This window comes from Charadrius vociferus, unplaced genomic scaffold, assembly GCF_000708025.1.
Source record: "Charadrius vociferus isolate BGI_N301 unplaced genomic scaffold, ASM70802v2 scaffold684, whole genome shotgun sequence".
Taxonomy (NCBI): domain Eukaryota; kingdom Metazoa; phylum Chordata; class Aves; order Charadriiformes; family Charadriidae; genus Charadrius; species Charadrius vociferus.
The window spans coordinates 334,170-361,310 of record NW_009648144.1 but is presented as its reverse complement, the minus strand read 5'-3'; the positions used below and the strand labels follow the sequence as shown (position 1 = coordinate 361,310).

Sequence of the window (27,141 nt, the reverse complement as noted above, 5' to 3'; positions counted from 1 at the left end):
GCCTGGGTTACTACAAGGTGTTTTGTTGTATCAGCACTATTCCATTCTCCCAGGTTTTCCTACCTGGGTGATTTTGCTCAAGGTTGAAAAGACAAAGCATCAGAAGTAAAGAAATATCGTATGCTTATGCTCTCACCTAAAGCTCACATCCCTAGTGAGTGATGCCACTTGTCTGTAGCTTCGTGTTTTATAAATGCTTTATGTTGTAACAGAGTTTTCTCAGCATCAGGCCAGTTCTTTGTTCTTTGACACTTCTTCGATGTCTCTGGTGGTGCGGTGTCAGCTAGTGCCAGAGGTGGTATGATCAAGGGTATTCACACAGTTGAGTGTGCATGTATTTTCTGCTTGAAGAAATTAGAAGTTATGTACATGTGATTACTTACAGGGCACTGAAGAGAATCTTGTATGAATTCAATGTGCAAAGGCATGCACTACGTAAAACATGAACTCAAATATATTTTGCCCTGAATATACAGTCTTACAGACCTCTGCTACAGAAGGGTATTCTCATTCCTGGTGTAACAATTGGAGGATCTCAGCTCTCTAGTGATTCATTTGATGTATCTCATGTACAGAGGAATATGAGTATTGATCTAGGCCATTAAAATATATCATACTACTATTATTTTATAAGCAGTAACTGCATACAAGGACAACATAATAAATTGTAAAATATATTCCAGTTCATAAAATTCCCCAGTCGATTGCTTTGCCCAGGACGACTATTAACAGCTACAGCCAATCCTGTGGAAAGCTAAGGAGCTGTGTATGACTAGTAATGCATATATAACATAAAGTGCATCTTCTCAGTAGACCCTCGCAGCAAATTCAGTGATGAATCAATTTTTCCCTATTCCCTTTCTTCATTTTCCGCTATTAGACTCTGTCTTGAATGTTGTATGTTATGACTAATGACATCTCAGTCATTGATTATTATAGCAATATATGGCATCCAGCCAATAGGATTTCACAGTGTACATATCTGCAGCGTGAGAGTGTAATTATCTGCTGGCTTTCCAGAAATCACTGGTAATATGACTAATGTTAAAAGCTGTTTTTTATTTATTTCTTTCTCCTCCTCATTTTAATATAAACTCTCTGTGGAATGTGAGGCTCTGGTAATGACTAACTGGTCAGTGAGGCAGCAATCTCAGACACCGTAATGGGATGCAGGAAAGATCATGCACTTGCTTTCATAACAGGATTATTCATTCATTCATTCATTCATTAAAAATTAAACACACGTGGGAGCACGTGATGCATTCAGGTTGGAAAGTATTGGTGAATGCTTTCTTGTAGTTTCTTAAGTCCTGATCAGTTTGTATGAGGTGAAGTTACTGCAAATTAAGTCTTGTCTTATTAGGGGCATTTACACCTGAAGTTAATTGTTCCTGTTGAAGACAAGGCCGTAAGGAGGCACATAGTGTTTCAGAATCATGGCTATATCTTAATGGAGTGATGGTTGTAGTTTTTTGGTTTTTAAGTCTTTGCAGTGAGTTTATATTTAAAATAAAAACATAAAGTTTTCTTTTATTTATTGTTATTTACCTAAAAGTTGCTAGTTTTTTAATTGTACTGTTAAAAGTTTTTTTCTTTTTTTTTTTAAAATGAAGTTATGCAGAAAAATCAATGTTCTCCAAAGTCTTGTGACATAGCTGCCTATTTCAGCCTGATAGCACTATTGTAGTTTCTTTTCACTCATGTCCCATGCTAGAATGCAGCTGGGAAAGGACTGGTTAGTTAGAGCTGAATGTGGTATGTGCAATTCAGTTAAAACTGTTGTAACAGGGAACACAGGGAGGCCTGTCTAGTCTGGTATATGGCTCCCTCAGCCAGTATCAGATGCCTGTGAAAGAATCTAAAAATAGGGTTGAGCATGTAGTAGCAGACTGTGATTCAGGGTTGTCTTGAGTCAGAGGTGATACTTTTGAGGTTAATAGCCTCCAGCAGATTCCTTCTTATGTGAATTTGCCTAATCATACTAGGGCTTGCATTGACTTCTGATGTCCACAGCAACATGAGGCAAGGAGTCTCACAGTCTGACGGAAGAGAGTGTATGAAGAATTCTCTCACATTGCTGGTTCTGAATCTGTTGTTTGATAACTTAATTTGACACCACATACTTTTTTTATTTAAAAAAAAAAAAAAAAAGAAAAACAGGCAAGAGTGTTTTCCTTTTCATTTTTTTGGTATGCCACTCATTTTATGGATCTCCAGAGTATCTCCACTCAGACAGCTGTTCTCTAGGCTAAAAAAAAAATCATCTGTCTGTGCAGTTGTTTCATGTAAAGAATCTGTATGTGCTTTGGACCCTTCTTACCGCTATTTTCTGCAACTTTTCTAGTTGTAAGATGCTAAGATGAGAACCAGAACTACATGTAATATTCATAAAGTGGTTGTGCCATGAATTTATACGGTGACGTAATTAGCCTTTCCATTTCTGTAACTTTCCTAATAATTGTCAACTTAGGACTTTTTTTGTTTTCCTCCCCATATTAATAACTGTCTCCCATTCCCACATTTGTTGATGTAGGAATATACAAGTGACATGATAAACTTTGAGGCGATGGCATCGGTTACTGTAAAATTTTGCAGAAGTAACCAAGTCATATTTGAGGCCGTAATCTTGATGAGCACCAGAAAGAAATTAGAGGCTACTTTGAGGTCAATGTTCTAATTGATTTCTGTTGTTCGTGAGCTGGGTAGCAACTCAGGTTGGTTTTATAATCTTAATGTCGATCTGTATTGTACTTGCACATCATCAGACGTACAAAATTTCTATATTTACTTTTCTTTAATTGCAGGTATTTATGAGCCGCCATTTCTTGTATTATTGTGGTGAACCTACTCTGGATGTGAAAATTGCCTTTTGTCAGGTGTGTGTTCCTTACAGGTAAAACAAGGTACAGTATATACTTGTACTTCATTTTTGCAGTTCATGCCATAATAAAAGAAAAAATAGAAGTGAATTTCAGCAGCTTACTGCGAGTAACTGGTTATGAGAATGAGAGTAAATATAAAAAATAGAAGGATGCATCACAAAAATTACTTTTCTATTTATTTTGAAGGTTTTTTTTTTATTTTGCTATTAATGATTTTGATTTTGTTTTGCTTAAATGTCAGCTAATATTCTGAGACTTTTTTTAGGTAAAAAGAATAGTGGAGTTTGCAAACAGGAAAAAATGTTGGCTGTACTTCCAGTAAACTTAATGACGAATCAAATAACATAACTGTACATACACAGATGCTTTCACAAAAATATGCAAATTAAAACTATTTTATCTTAGCCTTTGATTTTGTGAGACAGAGCCTTTTACATTGTAGTCTGTGACTACAATTTTCTGTCCCTCGGTCTACCTTTACTAGAAGTGGAGAGGGTAAAGTAAGTTGTGGAGTTTGTCTTGTCTCTAGTTGAACACCACATGCTATGTGGGTTCTGGAGTCATGAGACTGAGCCAATTCTGTATTTCTAAACTACCCTTGAAATTGTTTTGTCACAGTGCTTGGAAGTCTACAAGGCTGAAACTTTGTGACATGAAGAAAAAAGCGTACTGATTTGTTCAATTTTTGGTTCTCTTGTTTATATTATGTTAGTTAACATATATATATATATATGAATCAAAAATCTGTGTGTGTGTTTTTCCATCATGAATGAAAGATGACTTTTTTGCTCACTTCTAAACAGCATTTTATGTTTGAATTCTGTGTCTTCATAGGTTTTTTTGGTGAGATGGGACACCAGTAATCTAACTAGCTGACAGGACATTAGGGATTTCCTTCATTTTTTGAGGGATGAGAACAAAGCTGCATTCTTAGAAATGGAATTATGGTAAACACTAGGTTTTTTTCCCCTTTGTATTACTTATGGGGTCCAAGTAAGTGAAACTACAATTCTAGAAAAGAAAGGGCTGTTGCTTATATGTGCACATTTAACATAAAACCGTGACAGGTATTGGGAGGTTTGTTTTGGTTTTTTAAGTCAGGATTACTGAATATTTGTTCTGCTCAGAAGGTTGGCTCTGTACTTAGTAAATCATCAGCTCTAGGATGAATCTCAGCTATTCAGTTTGATAATCTGTTTAACTGTCTTCTCTGTCTTTTTTTGTTTCCTGTTCTTCATGTGCATATGTTTATCTAACTGGTTTAATTCTTCCACTGGTTTTGAGATTTTGTCAAACATAGCATTTTTGTAATTTTTTGACAGAGTTCGCTTGCAAAAAAAAAGTCAAAACATTTTGCAAAAATTGCAGAAAAGGGTATTTCCTCTGGTTGTTTGAAAATGACATTATTGATGAAAAAGCTACTTTCACTGTGCAGAATAGAGTTTTTTGCATAGCTCTGCTTGCCAACTTTCCTCTCCCTTTTACTTACACCAAAGCAGACCTGTACAGAAGCATTTCTGTTTTATGCCTGCAGAGGAAAGGTACTCTTAATCACTTCCTTTTATGTTCAGTGCCTCTTTAAGTCTTGGCGTCAATCAGTGCGTGACCATGTATAATCAAGGCTTTCTGTCACTGCACTCAGGGTTCTTGATTTAGTGGAAACATGCCACTGTAATTATTCCTTTGCTGTTACCCTAACTTAATAAAAAGTATTCAGAGGCACATACAGAACCAAACGTGTTTACAACATTGTTGTTAAAGCATGTATGATTAAATCAACCACGTTTTGGATGAATTTTTGTTGCTGAATAAAACCTATTCATGTTTAACATCTACAGCAGGTACCCAAAGAGGAGTCATACCATAAATACATACAATACATATCCTGACATTGCAGGAAACGAGATTCTGTACTTCAAGCACTTATCACACAAATACCTTTTCAGGGTCTTCAGATCTTCAGATTTATTCTCCTCAGGAGAGCCTGGTTCAGACTTCACGTTAGTTTATTCTCTTCGTAAAGATAGGCCCTTATCCAAATAACAGTTATACACATAGTCAGCATTAAGTGTGAGAACAGTCTCTAAATTAAGTGTTTTGTTGCTTTAAGATCTTAGGTGTCATGAATGCTGTTTATTTGTATTGGATGGGGTGGGATGTGGGTTATATCTGTATCCTGGTAATACTTGGTGCAAACATCCAGATCTTCATTTAGAGACTGTTCAACAGCCTCCAGGTAGTAATATTCCATGTTCATTCATAATGATGATGTGGAAATCAAATGCCTTGTGACTTACTGGTAGTTCTTCTGCTCTAAGTGTAAAGTACGTTTGTACTTTTGGGAAACTTCTATCTGCTGAATCAGTAAATCTAAGAGGTTCAGGAACTACTGTTAACAAGAGATGATGACAGCAGAATGGTTATCACCAGCAAGAGGTAAATACTGCCACTCAAATCTTGAGGTGTCTACAACCAACAAGGATCCCAGCAGCATCTAGACAAGAGACCACAAAAGTATAGTTTCCAGTGAACATAATTCAACTCAATAATTTTTTCATGTTGTTCAAGAAATGCAAAAATTATTTCTACTATGTAAGCATGCAACTGATATCAGAAAAAGTCAGTGCGGTATAGTTTGGTACTGCCCTGCTGACAAGTTAAAATGAGAGCCTCTAGTGATGGTGTACTAGAATATACAATTTGTCCAATGGACTATTGCAATTTTGTGACTCATGTTTACCACGTAGAACAGAAGTCCTTCTCCCATTTGAATTTGTGCATCACTGCAGACTTTCCACAAAATACAGAGTTGTGCTGAGGTGTCTTTTATAAAGGTAGAATATTGAAGAGTACTCCAATGATTGTTAGTACTGTGGACATATTTTTCTTGTAACAAATATTTTGTGGCTATTTGTCTCTCACGGCCTAAAAGGCATAGATTTTTGTGCTATGAAAGGAAGTGACATATACCTAATTATACGATGTTCCTCTTGACACAGAGCTTATGTCTTTGAGTATACTAGTTTTATGTGATGAAATGCTAATTCAGCATTTTTGCAGGAACAGAATCTTAAGGATTTCCAACTTAAGGAAAAAAGAAAAGCACTTCCTGAGAAGTACTCGGTAGCATGACTGGGGTAAATATGCCTTTTTTCCACCCCCCATTTGCAGTATAAAAATACCTAAGTCTGGCATTACTGTACATTTCCAGCCAAATCATGTTCTGAAACAGCTATCTTTTTTTATGAGTGAGGAAAAGGACATCTGCTTTTCTGTTGTAATAGAAAGGTAGGACAAGAAGATTTTTTTTTTTAGACTTACAGAATTTCATTAGACTTTTGTAAGGCTGGTATCACAAACAGGTTGTCTGTAGGACCCTACACGTTCTTATTGAAGTACAGTGTAATGCATAGTAGTATATTCTGAGTAGAACAGGACATTAAAGTTTAAGTGCTGAATAACAGCTAACAATGTCTAAAGGATACTGAATGCCCTATCCATGTTTACCTTCATGTAGTTTTCCAATTTCATTTTTTTTGTCAATGTCAAGACATGTATAGCCTGTCCTAATTTTCAAGTTTTCTAAACTGCATAGGACCTATAATAATGCCCTCTATCCAACAGAAAATTAATTGGTATTCATAAGCCATTGACGAACAGTGAACTGAATCTTAGATTTCTGGGACTAAACTGGTACTTTATAGTATCAAGAGCTGTCTATTTCTAACAAAAGGTGTGATTAAATTATTCAGCTCCTTATAGTCTTATAAAAGGAGAATAATATTATCAAAGGAGAATCATTTCATCAGCAATTAGCATCTTCACAGCACATACTGTGATTATATAATTGTATTGAGAAATGTAATTTTTTGAATACTGGTGTTACATACCTTTTCTTCACCCTTCTTTTTAAAGGAAGCCATGATGTGCATCGGGGCATAACATTCCGTGTAGTCAGTCTTCTTGCTCCTCTGCTTGTGTACTTAGAAGAAAGCTTCTTAAACAGTACCCAGTATTTCAGTGTAATTCCAGTTTCCTGAGAAGTGTAAGCCATTTGAAATATATATTATCAATATATGCAATAAATAAAGAGGAGCTGTTAATCCAATCTTGGGTCTCCTATGCTCTTAACACACTGTGCTTCTATGTTCCCTTCACTACTGTTGATAAATTGAGTGTATTTTTCATTTCTTAATGTTGCAATGTTTTGGGCAACTTTTGGTGATCCCATTTCTCTTTCCTAATCTTAATTGTATCTTGCTTCTTCCCTTGTTATTGATTCTTTTTCAAATCTAGGGCCACAGAACAAACTGATTAATACCAACTGCAATATTTCTTCTCTTCTCATTTCTCCTGCGAGTTAGATGTGGCTGCTGCCATCTCTTTGCTCTGTCTTGGATACAATTCCACAGTGTGTCTTTGCTAGCTTCCCATCTCTGGAGCTGTGCCTGAATAAGATGTTTCCAGACATCTTTACCGTAGCTTTCTCACGTACTCTTAAATCTTTCTTTCTTGTATTTTTGGCTGTGTTTTTCATTTGGATCACTGATGAAGTTCCTGTCTGTAAAGAAGCCTCACTCTGTAGGAATCTTTTCTTTCGGTGTTTCTTCATCAGTCTTCTCATCCTTCTTTGGTATGACGGCCAGGGTTGGATGTTACCTGTGTGGCAGTGTTGAATTCTTCAGGCATCAAGGGAGTGCGGAATCATTTTAAACTGGTAGTTTTGTTGTGCAGATACCTGCGTATTGCTCATCTCTTAGAAGTTTGGCCTGGAATGAAGCAGACACCTTTGGGTGACAGTGACTTCTGAGCAACACATGATACCACAGTTACAAATGAACTACAAAAAAAATTGTGCCTGTAAGAAAGAAGCAATTAAAAGTAGTTAAAGCTCAGTGAAAATGTGCAGAATAAGTGAAGAATATGTGTTTTGAGTACATATCAATGAAAAGAAAAGAGAAGGCAATCCTGATGCTTCTTGTGTAGTCAGAACTAGGTAAGAGCCAGTTCTGAAGCTGCTGGGTTTTTGGTATCTCAGTTAGAAGAGAAATAGTACAGTGTGTTTAAAAAAAAACACATCCTCACCCTCCCCAAACCAACCAGTACTTATGAATATTGTACTCCATCTAATAAGATCTGTTTTAAAATAGAGTGAGCAAAGCAAATGTAGTGAAAAGTTCAACAATTGAGTTGTTTCTAGGGTCAGTTGGCTACTACAGAGTCATCTGGCTTGTTTAAAGAAGTCACTGTATCTGTATTTCCAGAGGAGCTGGCTACAAGTCAGGCTCACTAAGGAATGCAATTTTTATGCTGACACTTGGTGTTAATGTTGAATATCATCTGCATTGTTCTCGTAATGACATCAGAAAAAAACATGCTGCAAGTGTGTTTGTCTAGCCAGAGGGAGCTGTGATTATTTCCTGTCTATCAGGAGCATATTATTAAAATAAAGCCTCTTAATTCTAGGTCTGGTATGAACAGCTGAGCTTGCCAAATTTATGCATCTCTCTTCACATAAAGGAAGGAGTTTTAAGACTAAGGCTACACAGTGCAAATCAGATGCACTCTCTTTCTTCAGATGAGAAATATTTAAACCTCTTTTGGAGTCATTTCCCTCTCTGTAAGCTTGAATTTAGCACTGTGTCAGTGTCCATAAATCTCTCACTTTCTGTGTTTGGGGGAAGCCTTGCTCGGTGTCTATTTAGCAAGTAAATGTAATGTTTCTAATTGTTCTTCTGAAATGAGGTTTTGTTTGAATGAACAGCTATGTTTATTAAAATGTTTCAAAGTCTCTAAATGAGCTGTGGTTAGGATTAACATATGCTGTCCAGTGACAATGAGCCTTCCAGTGAGATAATGAACAGAAAAAGAATATTAATTGTCCTAAGGCAAACCTGAGAATCCATGTTCTCGGCAAGGTCTGTTATCTGTTTTTAATGACCAGCTTTGTGGAACAATGAAATAATGTCCTTTTAAATTAAAAAAATAATATTCTCCAAATTGACTTTATATTTTTCCCCACTTCATCAAAATTCAACTCAGTAGTCATAGTCACATAACACGGTTGATTATTCAGGTTTTTTGGGGAAAGCAATTTATAATAAAGCAAATAAGAACATTGAGAAGCTGCATTTGCAAGCACTGAAAATAAATGCACAGACAGAGAGAGGCGGAGGCATGTTTGGTTTTTGCTTCTCCTTATAGAAGGCATTTGGAAAAATCTTGACTTTCGTAAGTGAATTGTCAGTTATTTGAGGACCAATCTGTTGTAATATGGTGAACTTTTGCATCCTGTGCTCAGCATCACATAGTATAGAATCCTGAATTACAAACACTAAATTCTGATTTTTATCTTAAATTATTATATACTTTGCTCTGTAGTCTTCAGGGAACTGAGCTCACTAGTTGTCATAAAATGGTGATAATGTAACTTTCTGCATAGTAATTCTACAAATTTGGGTGAGGTTATGGCTCTGCAGTGCTAGCTTCAGTGCAAGCATAACAAGTTCATAGTAATTTGTCTTTGTGTCATGAAAATTCGCCTTTGCTTAGGACTAATGTATTTGTCAGGTCACGAGACCAAGTCTTAGAATCATAGAATTGTCTAGGTTGGAAGAGACCCTCAGGATCATCGAGTCCAACCATCTACTACTCTACAAAGTTCTCCCCTACATCATATCCCCCAACAGCACATCTAAACGTTTCTTAAACACATCCAGGGATGGTGACTCAACCACCTCCCTGGGCAGCCTATTCCAATGCCCGACCACTCTTTCTGTGAAAAATTCTTTCCTAATGTTCAGTCTAAATCTACCCTGTTGGAGCTTGAAGCCATTCCCTCTTGTTCTGTCATTAATTACCTGTGAGAAGAGACCAGCACCAACCTCTCTACAGTGTCCTTTCAAATAGTTGTAGAGAGTGATGAGGTCTCCCCTCAGCCTCCTCCTCCTCAAACTAAACAGTCCCAGCTCCTTCAACTGCTCTTCATATGATTTGTTTGCTAGGCCCTTCACCAGCTTCGTTGCCCTCCTCTGCACTCGCTCCAGAACCTCGATATCTCTCTTGTATTGAGGTGCCCAAAACTGGACACAATACTCGAGGTGTGGCCTCACCAGTGCTGAGTACAGGGGCACAATCACCTCCCTGCTTCTGCTGGCCACACTATTTCTAATACAAGCCGGGATGCCGTTGGCTTTCTTGGCCACCTGGGCACACTGCCAGCTCATATTCAGCTGCTTGTCAATTAAAACCCCCAGGTGTCTTTCTGCCAGGCAGCTTTCCAGCCACACTTCCCCAAGCCTGTAGCGCTGCATGGGGTTATTGTGGCCCAAGTGCAGGACCTGGCACTTGCCCTTGTTGAAATTCATACCATTGATGTTGGCCCAATTATCCAATCTATCTTCTACCCTTAGGAACCCAGAACTTGGGAAGATCTCCTGAGCTATTGAATACTCTTCATGATACAGAGCCATGTCAGGTCACAGTTCATCTCACAAACCACTGTTTCTTTTGCCACTCCTGTTAAAAGGTTCTCAAGGCCTTTATCATATGCTCAGGGAAAGCATTAGCGCTCATGTGAATAGACTTGTTTGCTCTATTTGACCAACAATGAAAAGCCTAATTCCTGTGTCTCTTGACGCACTTCTAGGCTCATGTAAGTCTTCTCGTGTTAAAATAAGGTATTTATTGCAATACAAATGAGGGCAGAATCAACATGTATACATAAGCCAGTAGTCATGAAGCAGCAGTAACGGCAAGCAGAGACCAGTAGTTGAGAGTAACTGTGTCACAAACATCAGCTGGAGAATTCACTAGCTTTCTTTAATCAGTGGGTTTTTATGGTTACTTCCTGGGTGAAAGAGGGTTTGATACAGTCTTTCAGAGTATTTGAGTATTCGTGTAGATCTGTGACAATGAGCCTAAAATTACAAGAATTTATACTGGAAAATTAAGCTGACTGTGTTTTGTCAGTATTCTGATGTTTTACCAGCCTTGGTTTCTATGCTTTTTTCCACTCTCTCTCCCCTTCCCTTCTTCTGTACAACAGGGATTTGGGAAACAAGTGGATGTGTCATATATTGCCAAACATTACAACATGAGCAAAAGCAAAGTTGACAACCAGTTCTACAGCGTGGAAGTAGGTGACTCGACCTTCACAGTTCTCAAACGCTACCAGAACTTGAAACCTATTGGCTCTGGGGCTCAGGGAATAGTTTGGTAAGTATCAGCAGTTTCTCTTATGCTTTTAAATAGGATTTGCCTTTTGCATTTCTTCACAGTTTGCTAGCCACAGACATTGTCAAAAATTGCAAAAATAACAGTGAGGCAATGGACATACTGAGGCAGAAGGAGCCTAGTGGTTTGCTAATAAATTCTCCCGCTGATGAGAAGTATAGTACTAGGTTTGTTTCTCCACATAGCAAAATGTAACTAGCAAGAAAGTGGGAGAAAGATCTTACCATAATTGACAATTGTGGCACTATTTCCAGAGGCAGTGCAAATAATATTCCGAGTAAACCCTGTAATTTTAGTCTTTGTACTGTAAAAGTCACTGAGAGCAATATAGAAACTTGTCACATCCCATAGCATTCTCAAGTATTCAGAATGGAAGCCTTTCAAATCGAGGTTACTGCTAATGCTGCCTTTATTTCTTAAAGGAGACGTTGCAATGATGTGAATAATGTGAACAAAAGACACAAATTCAGTAGCTCTCCTAAATAATATAAAAGGCTTATGGAATTTGAAATTATTATGTTCAAAAGTTAAGATATACTGGTTGGCTTTTGCCTCTGCATTTTTTTGAGATGGCTCTTAAATTTCAGTGTCTTGTATTTAAATGTCTCTGTGCAGGCATTTGTTACCTGTTTAATTACAAGGCAGTAGGGTAGCTAACACAATCTTTTAGCTATAACTTGATAGAGATGAAGTCTAATTCCATCTGTCATCTTTATTACTGCTCTTTTCCGACTTTGAGGTGGTGTGCGTTACCTTAGAGTTGGAGGCAATGGTAAAGCAAGAGGTTCTTTTAATCTGGGGGCACGCGGGCTTCCATGGATCATTGGCATTGGCTCTATAATTGGCAGTGTAAAAGCAAATAGCAACACATCCTTAGGTTTCAGTCTGTGACTTCCAGTACTTTAAGTCCACACAAGTCCAAAGATTGATCTAAATGATCAAGTAGTTTATCTCATATCTTAAGCACAAAATGGCTAAAAGTTAGTTTAAAATCAGCTTTGGGAAAGAAACATACTTTGTGTTAAGTACTATTAATGTTCATTTTGCACTATTTGTCCACTTCCATATATAGCAACAGATGGTTTTTTCTTCCTACTTACTATCCTGTATTAGTTTTAGAGAAAAAACAGATTTGGTTTGTCTCTGCAACTGAATTGCTGTAATGATCAATTGTGAGCAGCAAAAAACCATAAAAGTTAAGCTAAATAAAATCCATAACATCCTGTGAATTTGTCTTTCATATAGTTGACAGGCAAAAATTAAGAATGCCTTAGGAAAGAAAATCAAATGAGATAGCAAGTTAAGTTCAAGTGAAAGTTGACACAAATCTCCTGAAATGGCTGAGCATCATGAAGAGGCCATAAAAGGTCTTTCACAGTTTGATGATACAGATGTAGAAGTATTACATGACAGATGGGGAGTACAATGAGCGTTTTTGCTTAGTCTGTGTTACATTGCAATCTACCTGTCATGAGCCATAATTTACCAGAAATACATTAATAAACTATGAGTGAAACATGAAGAACTATTGGTGAAGTGATAAATTCATGAAAAAAAATGTGAGATAAAGATATATATTTTAGCTAAGGGAAGACAATACATGATAAAAAAAATATTCAGTTGTGTAAGTTTCTACTTGTATAATAATAATAATTACATAGTAATAAAAAGTTTGCATAGTAAGTAGAAACTTACACTACTTAGAATCTATAGGTATTTTGATGGATATAGGGTTACATCTAGAAAAAGCAGATTATTTTAGGGGAAAAAATATACTGGAAAAGTGCCTATTTGTGGAGGTCTGCCAGCTCTGGTGGGGAAAGTATTTTGCCCTGCTCATCTTGCTCTTTTGCAAAGATCAGCTATGAGTAGTCCCTCTATGAAAACAGTGGGAAAAAAACAGGTCATAGTTTCTTTTAGATCCAGTGGCTCTGTTTATACTTAATGACTTGTTGTTCAAGAAGTGTAACAGATCTGTGATGCAATTCTGTCTCTTAGTGCCAGAATTAGCAGAAGTGGAGGAGCTGAATGGGTGATTTCTGATTGTTCCCTCTACCAATGGCAGACACAGGTAGGATAGCTCAGAGGGCTTTAGGCTCAGACTTCTCATAGCATGCACTATTTTTGGATTTTTTTTCTGGATAATTATAGGTAAAAGGACACTACCTGTTGTCTGTCTGGAGTGATGGGCTACCCAGCTACTGGAGGCAGCTTTAATGCATAGAGATATCTGGTTTTGTGGAGTGATAAAGGTAGAGTGTTATTAGTAAATGCTAACTACCCTTTCAGGACTGAGCTGCGGACAGGAGTTGCAGCCAGTGGCCTGCTTCTTGACTAGTCTAAATTTTTGTAGTTTGGCAAGTGGAGTCCATGCTGTCTTCTCAAGGCTGGAAGAGCAGAACTGATGACTTTTCTGCTTTGTTTAGTACTTGGCCACGCAACTGTAAGTCCCACATCTTGATAAAAAAGGGACTATTTAATAATAGATTTTTCAATAATGTGAAATCAAATCTCTCAGCACTGATCAGGTGCAAGGTATGCCATTCCAAGGACAGCCTCAGCACTAACTTCAGGACTGAACTCCACCTGCTAGCAACAGCTTCCCTCTGGGATGTGGGACCCCACATGCCCAGCATGCTGGCTGCCGTAGCACCTTGCTAGATATACTTGGACAGGCAAGCTGTCTGCAGCCCAAGAGGTAACTGTAGAGGCAGAGGGAGTTGGAGGAGAGATGATGTTTTTCAGGCTGCTCTGGAACCTGGTGTTCAGGGTTCCTAGGCAAAGCCACAGAGTAATGAAATCTTTCTCATACAAGTCTACAAATTGATGTCAACATAATCATGAGCATTTCAGTGGAAAATAATTCATGTCATGGAACAGAAGCAGGCACGGGAAGCAGGGAATGTGGTTATAAAAGAAGTTGGGACTTGACTTCACTTGATTATTCTGAAAATTACACCAAAGACAAAATAATTATCTTGCCATGGAAGCATTAAAGTAAAGATACTAAGGTCTTCAGGGGATGATAATTTATTAAATTATGTGAAAGAGAAAGCCATATGGTGTGAGTGTTAGTTACAATTCTCATTATGCCCACGTGAAATAATTATAAACTCAGTGAGAAAGTAGTATTGGCGGTAGATAGTGCATTCAGCATCTTCAGAAATTAATTGTGGAAGCTTTCAGCGGGATTTTTGTTAACTATGTTCACAAAATTACTTTTGCCAGCAGGAAGAAAGCAAGCTGCTTGAAGTCTCTTGAGCAGGGAAGTTCCTTTTCAATCTGCAAAAACTACTCTTAATGCAAGCGTAGGATGTTTGCTCATCATACTGACATCTGTGAGAAAGACAATACAGGGTGTGTTTGCATAAAGTTTTCATGTTGTTATGGGCATAATGACAATGGGACATAGCTGAAACAGAGCTTGTAGTTTATTAGACCAAGCTGTACTTGTAAAAACTAAGCAGGCTTTCAACCACACAAGTAGATTTTGAAGTCTGTGATAGAAACAGAAAACATCAAAGGTATAAGGAGTTGAGAACAGTTTTCTGGCATTAGATATATGCCACTTAAACCACTGAAAGAAGAGGTAGTTGATACCCCTCTGCAGTGTTAGAAGGGAGTTGGCAACTACCTTATTTTACAAGGGGGAGACAGACAGACAGGTCACTTACAGCCTGCGTGTATGGGTGGTTTAGATGAGGGTGGAGGGAGAGGAATTCTCATGTTCCATAAAATCAACAGAAATATGCTGATGTTGGAGTGGGTGTTTCTTTGTGTTTTAAATTAATGCTTTTTGCCTGGAAGCAAGGCAATTGATCTGTAGGTTTTCTGCTGTGGTTTGCAAGCTATCATTTTTTATGTTGCCTGTGATATTTTTGATACTGCCTGTGATGTCTAGAAATATTTCAAAAGCAATTTGAAGGGGCTGTGATAGTTTTTGAATTTATGATGGAAGCAAAGGTGAAGTTTAGTTTTCCGTGGCAGGCAAGTGAAGATATCACTTACAGGCTTGAGGATACAAGTAATTAAAATCTTAGAAGCAGCTTATGAAGACATTTGGCCTGGTTTATGACCACATTGGTGCCTATACCTGTGTGTATTATCAGGAGAAAATGTTAGTTTTGAAGACAAAGCTGTCTGGGTGAATAGATGAGTCTATGACGTCTTTCAGCTGAAATCCTGGATGTTTATCTTGTTTTTTTCTGAAGAGTGAAGGCAGGCTTTCATGCTGTATGATGTCGGGATGTGGGCTAATGACATGTCAAGCTGGACCTGCGGAGTGTTAGCTGGGAAGTGCTTTACGCTATCTAGTTTATTCAAGTTTTTGTGTCTTGGAGTAATGTTTAGGGAGGGTGGAGTACGGGAGCAGGAATGATGGTTTGAGTATAATTTTGAAGAGCCCTAGTAGCTTTTCATGAACACATTATAAATTTATGAAGATATCTCATCTGCATATGTAGAGGAGACTATAAATATATTCTTGAAGTAGTAAATTGGGCAATTTGTTGTGGGGTTTTTTTCTTGGAATTAGTAATTTGATTATACCTTTGAGCCTGAATATGAAGGAGACTGCAGAGTGTCTTTCTGTTCTCTGTAACAGGTAGAGTCAGCAAGTCAACCGATAGCTTGCCATATTGCCTAAGGTTACTGTAGGTTCTCTTTTGCTGATTTAATTGTAATTTGGTGGTTCAACCTTACGGAGTGCAGACTTCTTTTAAATCAGCATATTGTGAATCTGGGTATAATATCTCTTCTATTGTATGGGTCAAAGCATGAGGACAGAGTTATAGAATCATTTATGTTGGAAAAGACACTTGAGACAACTGTTAGCCTAACACTACCAAGTCAGCCCCTAAACCATGTCCCTAAGCGTCACATCTACATGTCCTTTAAATACCTCCAGGGGTGGTGGTTCAACCACGTCCCATAGTGTTCAAAGGCTGGAGGAGGAATGCAACTGATACTGTCCACTACAAGATGTCCACTATGAAGGTTTGTTGATGTTCTTGGAATTGGAATAGGGAAGTGTTCTGTTGTGTCGTGATACTGGTAATGGAAGATTTGTTAAGATGGACTTGGATAAAACTTCCTCTAATTCTCTGTATATTCATGTATTATATATACTAAGGCAATTATTATAGGGAAACCTCTTCCATCCCATAGAGCTCTGGTGGACATCTCTGAAGATACGAACATCGCCAATCAATGGAAAAACTTAAAAATAGATTTTCATTTAATATGACTACTGTCTGTGTGGAATGTACCTGTAAATGATGAAGATGTTCAGATCTCGAGTTTGTAAAAAGACCTGAACTCTGTTAATGATGATTATCCTTCAGTTCTGGTTTTGTTTAGCACAATTGACTCCTCATCTGACTATAACGTTCTAAAGCGATATTCCAATGGGAATAATGGTAAAAGCCATAGAAAAGAGGAGCTGACACTTCTGAGCATAATCAATTCTGAGCCTACACTGACCAAAGGAGAAGAATATTCCATGCTTTTGCTACAGTGCAGTGAAAAAGAGACAGAGAATAGTGGACATCTCAGTGTCTTACAGTTAATGCACAACCTTATTTGTATGGTTTAGCTGGGTGTCATGTATTAAAGTTCTTGAGAGATCAATATATTTCTCCATCATGACCCTGCTATCCCAGTAGTATTGTTTTGGTTTCTTTGTGCCACTGAATTGAAATACCATATTCCTTGACAGAAGCCAACATTTCCACTTGTATAAACTGGCATAGTTCAATCGAAGTTCAGAGGTATGCTCACTGCGGGATAGATTACTGATTTTCCTCAAAAGAAGAGAACAAAGAATACATGTCATTCAGAGGAAAAATGATGTGAACCATGTATCCAGATATGCCTAGAATTTCAGTGGCTCTGAAGTGAGTGGCGGTGTTAATTTTGTCAATCCCAGTCTTTCCTGTAAATCAGTACCGAGCGTATGCCATGAGTTCAGTTACTTCCATTTCAGTTACACAGTCATATCTCGCAGACTTTTTGTGCTTAACATTCTGTTGGTTGGCACTGCAGATTTATCGTGTTCTGTTAAAGATTCTCCAAATTGTATCTATTAGTTCAGCTTGTGTTCTCTTTCTCATGCTGTTGCGTGCTTTGCTGATGTGCTTTCATACTCCACTCCTGAGGAGGTTTTTGAAGACAACCTTTACAGAGTTTTACAAGGGTTTTGTGCAAGAGTAATGTTTGTACTGTGAAGTATTACTGTACTATTAGTAAAATGAGCATGTCAATTTAAACAAATTATTTGATGTTTCCCAGCGGTAATATCATCTCATACAATGGCAACACCTGATGAGTTTTATTTTTTTTTCTCCTGAGAACAAGTGGTTTAAACTATTGTTTACTGTAAGTAAACTCATAGCAAGCTTCAAGCCTCACTCATTCATTTATGCATTGCAGGATTTTTCTGCAACATTCACAATTTACATTCACATTTAGTATTCTTTGGATTTTCTAGCATGTCATTGCTCTGAAATGCCAAAAAATTAATTGCATGTATTCAGTTACCCATTGATCACCATCTGATGTGCATCTAGAGCAGCACATTCTGGTTTGTTGTTCTGATATATCTATGCCTTCATTCTTCAGAAAGATAGCAAGTTTCCCAATTGTATTTGGAATCTGGATGACCAGCACAGGAATTTTAAGGCGCTGAGAGACTCACAGTGGGAACAGCAAAGACTGAGTATCTCTGTGGATTTAAGCTCCAGAATATTGAGTGAAGGTGCTTATCTAAATTGGTCAGATTTGTGTTTCTTAGGTGATGTTATTAGAATTTGCATAGTAACACATATTCGGAGACAGTTTGTTTGGATATGGGGTGAGAGGAGGAGGCAATGTCTTGCAATGCTCTTGCGAATGACTCAACAACGAACTTAGCTTGGATGTCCCATTAGGATCATAGGGAACAGCTGCCACATGTCAAACTACTAATATGTAATATAAGTGGGAAAGGAGCAAAAAAAAAAGGTATATATCCAGTAGCAATTCATGAAGGCATCAGAGGCAGGATGAAGGCCCATTTTTATGTGACAGGTATACGTGAGATGTAATGTTTGAGCAAGAATTATTGTTGTACCTTTTTTTTAAAGGTCTGATGTGATTACTTTATGAAAAAGATTTATCTTTTTTCTTTTTTTGTAATGTCCTTTTTCTGCCTAACTGCAGAGATTTCTGGTAGGCAGGAAGTCACCATGGATATTTCATGTTTGTCTTCTTGTGTTTCACTTCCCTTTGATATTACACAGAAATCTAAAATGTAATTTAGGTTCTGGTAATCACAAACTATATGTAACAAAACATGGCACAGCATGCTCTCCTGGCAAAGAGATCAGGTTGTCTGTCTCTCAAATACTCAGACTGCCTATATTTCTGACTCTGCCCTTCTTTCTTCTTTTCCCCTTAAAGACCTGCATAGTTTCCATGACTACAGTAGTTAAGCAGGCAAAATCTATTCCAAATTTTCTCTCTGCAAGTTTATGAAAAAAAATGTAAATAAGTTGGTGCAGAAGCTATCTCTGCACAACCTGTTCTTGTGATCCCTGACAGCAATACTCACTTTACTTGGTCATAAACTACAGTACTGTGCAGTACTGTAACTAACTGTACGTGAACTACAGTACAGCACTGTCAAGCTCATCTGAGAGCATTGACACACAGGATTTTCAGTCGGATCAGTGCAACTCTTAGGTATAGAGCAGGTTTGTTAATAGCCATGACTGGATAAGCATCTATGATCCTGTTAGAGGCATTAAAAAAATTATCAGCTGTTTGTAAATTCTGTGGCTGAAGAGAAGTAATTGATATTTGTGTAACTTAAGCTCTTTCTGTATTGGCTGGTTAAAAACTCAATTTAATGTATACTTTTCGCTATCAGGCAGTAATATATCTGCTCCTACCCCATCAAAAACTTCCTTTTGGTCACTGCCAGATCTCCCTTTTTTCACATTTGTTCTATCTCACTCGTGCGCTTTGACATATCAGACAGGTTTTTTTCAAGACTCTCTTTGCTTCTCCTGTTGTGTCAGGTTGTCTGCCTGGAATTCAGCCACAGACAAATTTCAGTTTGAGGAGGAAATCCTGTTTGGAATTAAGTACTGTTAGTGCATTGAGATATCCCTTAACTGAGTTCAGACTTATCCTTTTATTTCATTCACTTGGAATCCTGTCACCACTAAAGTGAAGACTGTTGCATTGTCATCACTGATTATCATGTGTTTAACATGAGAGCAATTGCACTAAACACTTCTGTTCCCTCTTAGGGACAAGGAGTTTCTCCTGTGATAGCAGAATAGCTGTGACCATATGGAACCAGAGAGGTAGGGCTATACGAGAAAGCGTCCAAATAAAAGGGCAGGTGTCAAAACAAAAAAGCAATGGAACCTGAAATAGAAAAACTAGAGCCAGTCTGGATGGAAATGCAGCTCAGATAGATAATTCAATTTTCTTTGTCAGCACGTATTCTTGGTATTTATTCTCTGATATGAATATGGTCTACTGATTTTCACAGTGGTGTGCAGAAAGCAAAAAGTTGTCCCTTGTCCCAAGACCTGCTGTCCTTAGACAATCATAAAAAACAGTGACAGCCAAAAGAAAAAAAAAACAACCCCAAAACAGAAATTGTGCAAAATAAAAAGTCAATGTGAAACAAGAGATTGTGTGTGAAGCCTAGGTGAAGTTTGTGAAAAATGTGAGACATCTGGCATGACATGAGTGGGAAAACTCACCAGAATGAGCCAGTGGCGATAAAGAAAGAGGCAGTTAGGAAAGGAAGCAGAAAGGAGGAAGACTCAAAGGCAGCAGTGAAAGCAAGTGGCAAACAGGACATCAAGGATTGTTTTGGATTTTTTTTTTTGGCTTTTATTCTTTTCTGGATTCATGGTGTTAAACTTTTCCATCCAAAATTGGTTGGTGCCCATTAACAAACTAGAAATAAATTTTGTAGCTCTGGGGTCACTAATTCACCATGAGTGACAGAAGGGGGTAGAGTTTCTAATTCAAACAAGAATCTGGTTTTAAAATTGTGTCAGAGCATCTATATCTTGAAATTTCTGGTGTAACAAGGCAACCCAAAAACCTAAGCAATTTTAAATTTTGTTCCTGTTGAACAAAGTCATTTTGACTTGTTATACAGCAGGTAAAACATTTTGCATCCTTACAAACCATCCATTTTACCTGCTAGCATCTTACCTCTTTCAGAGATATCCCTTAGTATGAGAGATTGTAGATACAGAATTACCCCAGTTGGACAAGAGAGTGCTGAATGAATTTGAGCAAGCTGGGTTGGTTGAGTTAGTGGCAGCATAGGAGCAGGCTGTGGACTGGCCCTTTGGCTGGGATGGTAAAGGTGACATATGCAGCAGCATTGGCTTCCTTCCTTCCCAGAACAGCACTGACATTTTGGCATCTCCGATCTTCTGTTTCTGTCTGCTTAGAACAGCCTTGAAGAGATTGCAGGATTAGTTTTGGGAAACTAGAATTTGAGTAGCCTTTTAGGGTTAACATTGACTTTTTTTTCCTTCCATAATTATCACCTATCAGATGATGACTTTCTGACAATATATTTTTAGTGTTTGGTTGAATTTTGATTTTTAATCATTTGAGAAATGCAGCAAGAAAGGTTGTGAAATAATGTTTCTTTTTCTACAAACTGACAGATTTTGTTCTGTTTGCCAGGCAAGCCAGCAAGTCTTTTAAACTATGACTGTGAGGTGGCTATGGAAGTTAGTAGATGTTTTCTATTTCAGTTAGTAGATCCAAAAATAACAGATTTATCATGTGACTGACAGTTTGAATGTGCTAGGTACTCAACTTCTGCCAGGTGCACAGACTCTACCTCGGTGTCCATATTTCCCTAGTCTTGTAAATTACTGTTAAATGAGGAAACCGGACTTTTTCTGGCTTTGCTGCTTTGATGCTTAACAGAACTGGAAAACTGTCCAAAGTTTATATACCCTGCTGACATTTCAGAGCACTGAATGGGAGATCTCTCTGCCAGATTCAGTGTCTTATACCCATTCTCCAAATGCTGGGCAAACATTTACTCAATACGGTCTAACTACAAATCATGCTTTAACTGCCTTTGCCCATGTATTTTCTGCCACTGAATATTGATAGGCACCCACAGCTCTGATCCATTTTTCAGATTTTTACCTTGCTCTGGCTTCAGTAAAGGCTTGAGCATAAGAAGAGTGAGTAGTGTAGCATACTTTAGAAACCATGAGATTGTCATCTCTTACATGTCACACACAAAAGGAAAGCATTTTGGCCTCAAGCCCTTTTAAAACAGAATGAAAAATACCTTGGGTTCTTTCACTGACCAGGTTGAATTTCCTAGGCTGGCAGTTAACAAAAGTTATTGTCAGCTAGCAGACTGTATAGTGAATTAGTGACAAGAGATATGCAGAACCGGAAAGTACTGGGTTTACAGTTCTATTCAGAAAAGGATCCTATAACCGAGTCACTCTCAGAGCCAAGTATAAAGAATTAGTAGAGTATATACATAGAATCATAGAATGGTTTAGGTTGGAAGGGACCTTAAAGATCATTGAGTTCCAACCCCCCTGCCATAGGCAGGGACACCTCCCACTAGACCAGGTTGCCCAAGGCCATGTCCAGTCTGGCCTTGGACACCTCCAGGGATGGGGCCTCAACAACTTCTCTAGGCAACCTGTTCCAGTGCCTCACCACCCTCAAAGTGAAAAATTTCTTCCTAATGTTTAATCTAAACCTGCTCTCTCCCAGTTTAAAGCCATTCCCCCTCATCCTATCACTACACGCCCTAGTAAAATGTCCTTCCCCAGGTCTCCTGTAGGGCCCCTTTAGGTACTGGAAGGTCGCAATACGATCTCCCAGGCACTTTCTCTTCTCCAGGCTGAACAGCCCCAACTCTTTCAGCCTCTCCTCATAGGAGAGGTGCCATCGGATCATCCTTGTGGCCCTCTTCTGGCTGCACTCCAGCAGGTCCATGTCCTTCTTATGTTGGGGACTCCAGAGCTGAATGCAGTACTCCAGGTAGGGTGTCACCCAGAGAGGTGGAGTAGAGGGACAGAATCACCTCCTTTGATAAGTATGTACTTTGATAAGTACAGATGATAAGTAAATAAACATTCATTATATTCAGCATCCTTGTGAATATTTTAGTTACCAGGCAAACTAAAATGGCACCCATTATGAGAGGCATGCCAGGCAATGTGTGAACAGTATAGCTGTTTCCACATTGCCTTTCCTACCATATCCCTGCACTGTCTTTGTGAGTGAGAATGGCTATGGGAAAAAGAATTTACCTTGCATCAGTATACGGAACTGATCAGTGGATTCCAAAATGGTTCTTGTTAGGCCATCACCAGCTCATGTAATTAGAAAGATAACTAAATTGAGGTTCAAGCTGCGGATGAGAGCGTCTCAGAGATATTTTTTTGCAACTTGAGCTAAAAACAACCTTAAAAATAACTTTAGACATCTAAATTGTCAGCTCATTCAAGAGATTTTAGTCTGTGCAAGGTGTGGAGCTTCTGTAAACACAGGCTTGTGGTTTGTGGTGGTGGTGGAGCTGGAGAGGATGGTCACCTTTAAGAACTGCTAGAGGTTTTGGTGGAACTTTATTAACTTGAAAAAATTTGATACTTTAATGTGTGTAATTGTTTTAAAAGAAGGTATCAGCAGAGCAGGTTCAACCTAGTAACAGAAGAATTTGTCAGCAAGTAATTGAGGGCAAATTATACTGCAGACCCTCCTTTTTCTTAATAGATTCGAGCCTGTGATTCCTCTTTTTCCCAGCAGTTCTCCAAGTGTGTAGCTTCTTTTGCCACATAGTGAATTATTTTGTTGTTTTACAGTTTTACCCAGCAGTATAATCGGTAAAATTATAATATAGGACACTTGGAGCCACCAGTAACAGATGTTGAGTGAACTTCTATTGTAAATATGTTTACTAAAAATAATCATTCCAGCTTTTTTTTTCTGTGCAATTTCTTTTACATTGTTTTATGTATGATGGCTCGATCATCTTCCTTCAGAACACGTCTGAAAGTTTGGCAGATCAGAGCTCTCTCAGCATGACTGAATTGTAAAATAGATTTCACAGCAAAGTTTTCAAATCTAGTAGCCCTTAGAAATAAAAATTCATTGTGCTTTCCAGTTTATCTTTGCTGGAAAGGGCTGCTTGGCTTTGACATATCAGGAAATAACAGTAGTACTTTAAACAGAATGGGTAATATGGATTTAAAATTGGACTGCAGATGTCATGGATACGAAAATTATACTATTCTAATCCTTTATGCATGACAGTAAAGGGACTGGATGAGTTGTGGGCTTGGACTTTGTGTTTGCTTTTTTAAGAATAAGCCTGAGTGCATTTGGATCTCTGAACAAGCTCTTTGAGACCATAAATATCTAGGCATACACTGTCACAGATCTGACTCTGGAAAAGATTCCTGTTCAAGTACTTGGTACTTTCTTCTAGCTGTGGTGAAGATTTGTCTATTTTGCTCCCATTTCAACAAGCACAGTTACGACTGGACATGTGAGCAGCAGTTCTTATTTCTTTTTTTTTTGTCATTTCCATACATTTTTACACAGAAATGGGCATAGAACTCTTTATATCACCTTTTCTTGTTTAATGTATGGATAACCAGAGAGCTTTGGTCTGATTTCTGAAAAAAATGTAGCTCAACTAAAACATGTTTCCATTTAACCAGGGCCTTTAGAGAGCTGTATTTTGCGAAGTGGGAAATAAAATAAGTATGTTGTAGTGAAGTGAAAAAAATGTATTAAAATGCTACAGTAATAATTTCAGTGACACTATAATGAAATGATACAGGAGACATAGACGTTTTTTAGTCAAAATGTGCCACATATGCTCTTCTCTGTTCTATGATATTTAATATCTAAATGTAAAATCCATAACATGAATTGGACAATAAAGTTCTTCATTTTCAGAGGACTTTATTTCAGTATCAGAATCACAAGTCTTAGATGCAGAGTTTGAAAGCAAGCATTTTCTAGTGCAGTACACTAAAGGAAGAATATTGTACAAGCAGAGAGCAAGACATGTCTTTTCTGGTTTTAACTGGATTTTTGCCTGCCATAAATTTATTAAATATATGAAAGCATTTGCACACTGAATGGTGGGCGTGATTCTCTAAGAGTTTTCTTTGAAAAAAACTGTCTTTCCTGGTTAAACACTGAAATGTAAAATAGAGCCACACATTTTGAACTTTTGTCTTAAAATCATCCATTTTTAATGGTGCATCTTTGAAGTTTAAGTGCTATAGAATTCATTATATGAGCTTGACAACAATGTTGAACTTTCTTTCAAGGAGTAGGATGATAATCCCAAACAATTCAAGCCCTTCTGTCCTCTCTCAACATTACCTCATTCCAACACAGGATAAGAGATCACATGTTGAATATTTGGCAGTGAGTTACCTTGCTTTGGCTGCAACGTTTCCAGAGGCCCAAAGAGGGGATCTGCTGCCATTAAATGCACTGAGGTGACAGCTTACTTTGACCTTGCATTTTATCTTTGGTGCTTAGGTTTCCTGTCATCTTGGCATGTGAAGGGGCTCCAAAGGGCACCAGCTGGAGCACTTTGTTGGCAAATATTTGCTGTGGCAGGATGCCTGTGTTTGACTCCTTTGCTGCACTTCATCACGCACAGTCTTTGCTGCCCCATGCAGTGCAGGAAGGAACATTTTGAGCTCAATCAGCAATCTCTGCCATGATGAGGAAGCTCACGGAAGGTCTTGGAGACTGATTTATTCATTCTGTGAAACATCCATGGTGATAGTAAGAAAGTAAATGATGGGTTGCAGTTGGGGAGGCAGCTTGATTGTATTTCCTAATCCAACTGTTACCAGCTGATTGCAAGAAGCTGTGAGCTGATGGGAAATCAAAACAAATAGCTGGAACTGTATACAGTAACAGGAAAAGTGCAGCAGTTATGAAACTATATTTGTCTCTTTAAGCATCAGCTCTGAAGAGTGTCTCAGAGGCCACTGAATTTCTCTGCATTTTGAGGAGAAATAAGACATGATCTGGAAGTGCAGAGTAGCTATTCCTGACAACAGGTCTGCAACTCTTCATTAGGGTCATATTGGCAATTTTCTGGGTTTTCAGCACACAGGCTTGGTTCCAAACCTAAGAACACTGAAACCCTCTTGTTCATTACAGTGGCCTTTGACTTGTACTGTTAGGGAGAGGCTGTTTCTGCATGTTGGTGCATGTATGGAATTCTTTTCTTTTACACCGTTTTCAAGGAAAACGTTCACTGTTTTTAAAGATACTTTCTGGAGAGAAGCTTTCACTCTAAAAATAATGATTTTTTTTTCTGTTTAAAAGTAGTTATTGAAGAGAGGAATATGCACTGTTTGTAAATAGAAATGTATTAATGTCTGCCTCTAGAAACTCGAAAGTTACATGTCAAAAGGAGGAAAAAAAAGGTAAAAATGACAAGGTCTAATCTAACTCTAAAATTTGGACAAATAAGTAAGGTCAACATAAAAAGCAAACAAACAAAAAACATAAAAACCCTACCAGAATACACTTTAAAATTTGCTTAAGGCAAAATAAATTTTTCACTCTTTTTTGTTAGAGTGCTTGCCTGAAATGGGACCTTAAGTAGAGAGAAGAAAAAGCACTTAAAATATTTTATGGTTAAAGTTTCATAAACCACTTTTACAGAAATTTTGCTTGATACAGAAAAAAAAAAAAAGATTTGGCTACTGTCATTCCTCAAAATGACTTCTTCAGAAAGTGCAGTAGTGCTAGTTATCTTGAAACCAAGGGCAGGGAGTTTGAAATCAGAGAAATTACTGTGAAAAGGATTTATATATACATTCATCTATGCTTTTCTTTTTATCTATATGTGTATATACATTTAAATGTGTACCTGTGTGTGTATATAGAATGTGTTCTGCTCATGTGTCAGTGGTGATTGTTTAGGATGAACTATCATTAGTGTCCTTGCTAAACGTGATTGTCAACGTTACCAATTCTCTCCACTGAGGCAGATCTCAGCACTAAATAACCAGGGTATTTCAAATACACAGATCAGTGCTTTGTTTAACAAGATCGGTTTCAGCTTTCTTCCCTCTTGCTGTGCTGGAATGAAGGAAATAAGGCAAAACGCTAATGTGAGTGGCAAAACTACCCTACTTAGAAGGATCAAGTAATGCAGATATAAATAGCAGTGATCATAATAAACAGAGTTGCAGCTGCAGTCTTTCTGGAGGAAGGCGAAGATGACGGAAGTTTGTCATGTTAGAAAGTGGGTGTAATATTAAGTAGCTTTTCAGAAGGATTTTAATACTATATTTGTTATACTATATATATATGTAGTAATAAGTCAGAGGAACATTTAGAGTCCCTTGGACTTCTACAACATTCAGTGAGCAGACTTTCTTAATATAGAAAGCTGTTTGCTGAGATTACCGAGAGTCTCCATTTCACAGTCTGCCCCAGGAGGCTGGAGGCTGGGAGCTTCCCTTCCTGTTTCGGGCTTCCATTCCGTCATCTGAGAACTAATAATAGTACTTTAATGAAGTAGTGGCTTGAGAAAGGATGAGCATCTTGAAAAGGATATGTCTGCCCCATCTGAAAAATCTTGAAACTATCAGAAATTGCCATTTGTTATCCTAGGAACCCATCTCTAAGAGTCAGTTTAAAAATGATATGTTTTCTCTGGTTTTGGCAGTCTATTCTGGGGTCGAATATAATGGAAGTGACAAATGTTAAGTTATTGTTGACTATAAGAGTTATTCCTGTATGGAAATAATAATTTTAAATGTTTACTTGGTAAGTGTCTATTGAAATAGAAATTTGACATGAAACTAGAAGGTTTTTCTTTGCTTTTTGAAATAGGCATAAAGATAAACGGCTGGTTCTTCAAGTGTATGATAACAGAGCATTGCTCATTGATCATTACAGTCTGAACTCACAGACAATATCAGTGATAAACGATGATCTGAGGTTTTGTAAATCTGACTAGAATGAG

General features: G+C 37.8%; 1 protein-coding gene across 2 annotated transcripts in view; it reads left to right on the top strand.

Annotated features, from left to right (window-relative positions):
* The first annotated feature begins 2,810 nt into the window (after window positions 1–2,810).
* MAPK10 (mitogen-activated protein kinase 10) overlaps window positions 2,811–27,141 on the top strand; it is an 85,583-nt gene continuing 61,252 nt past the window's right edge. For both annotated transcript variants that reach the window (XM_009883937.1, XM_009883936.1), the window contains exons 1-2: window positions 2,811–2,876; window positions 10,930–11,099. In XM_009883937.1, the coding sequence (XP_009882239.1) occupies window positions 2,811–2,876; window positions 10,930–11,099 (236 nt within the window). The remainder of the gene's footprint in view (window positions 2,877–10,929; window positions 11,100–27,141) is intronic.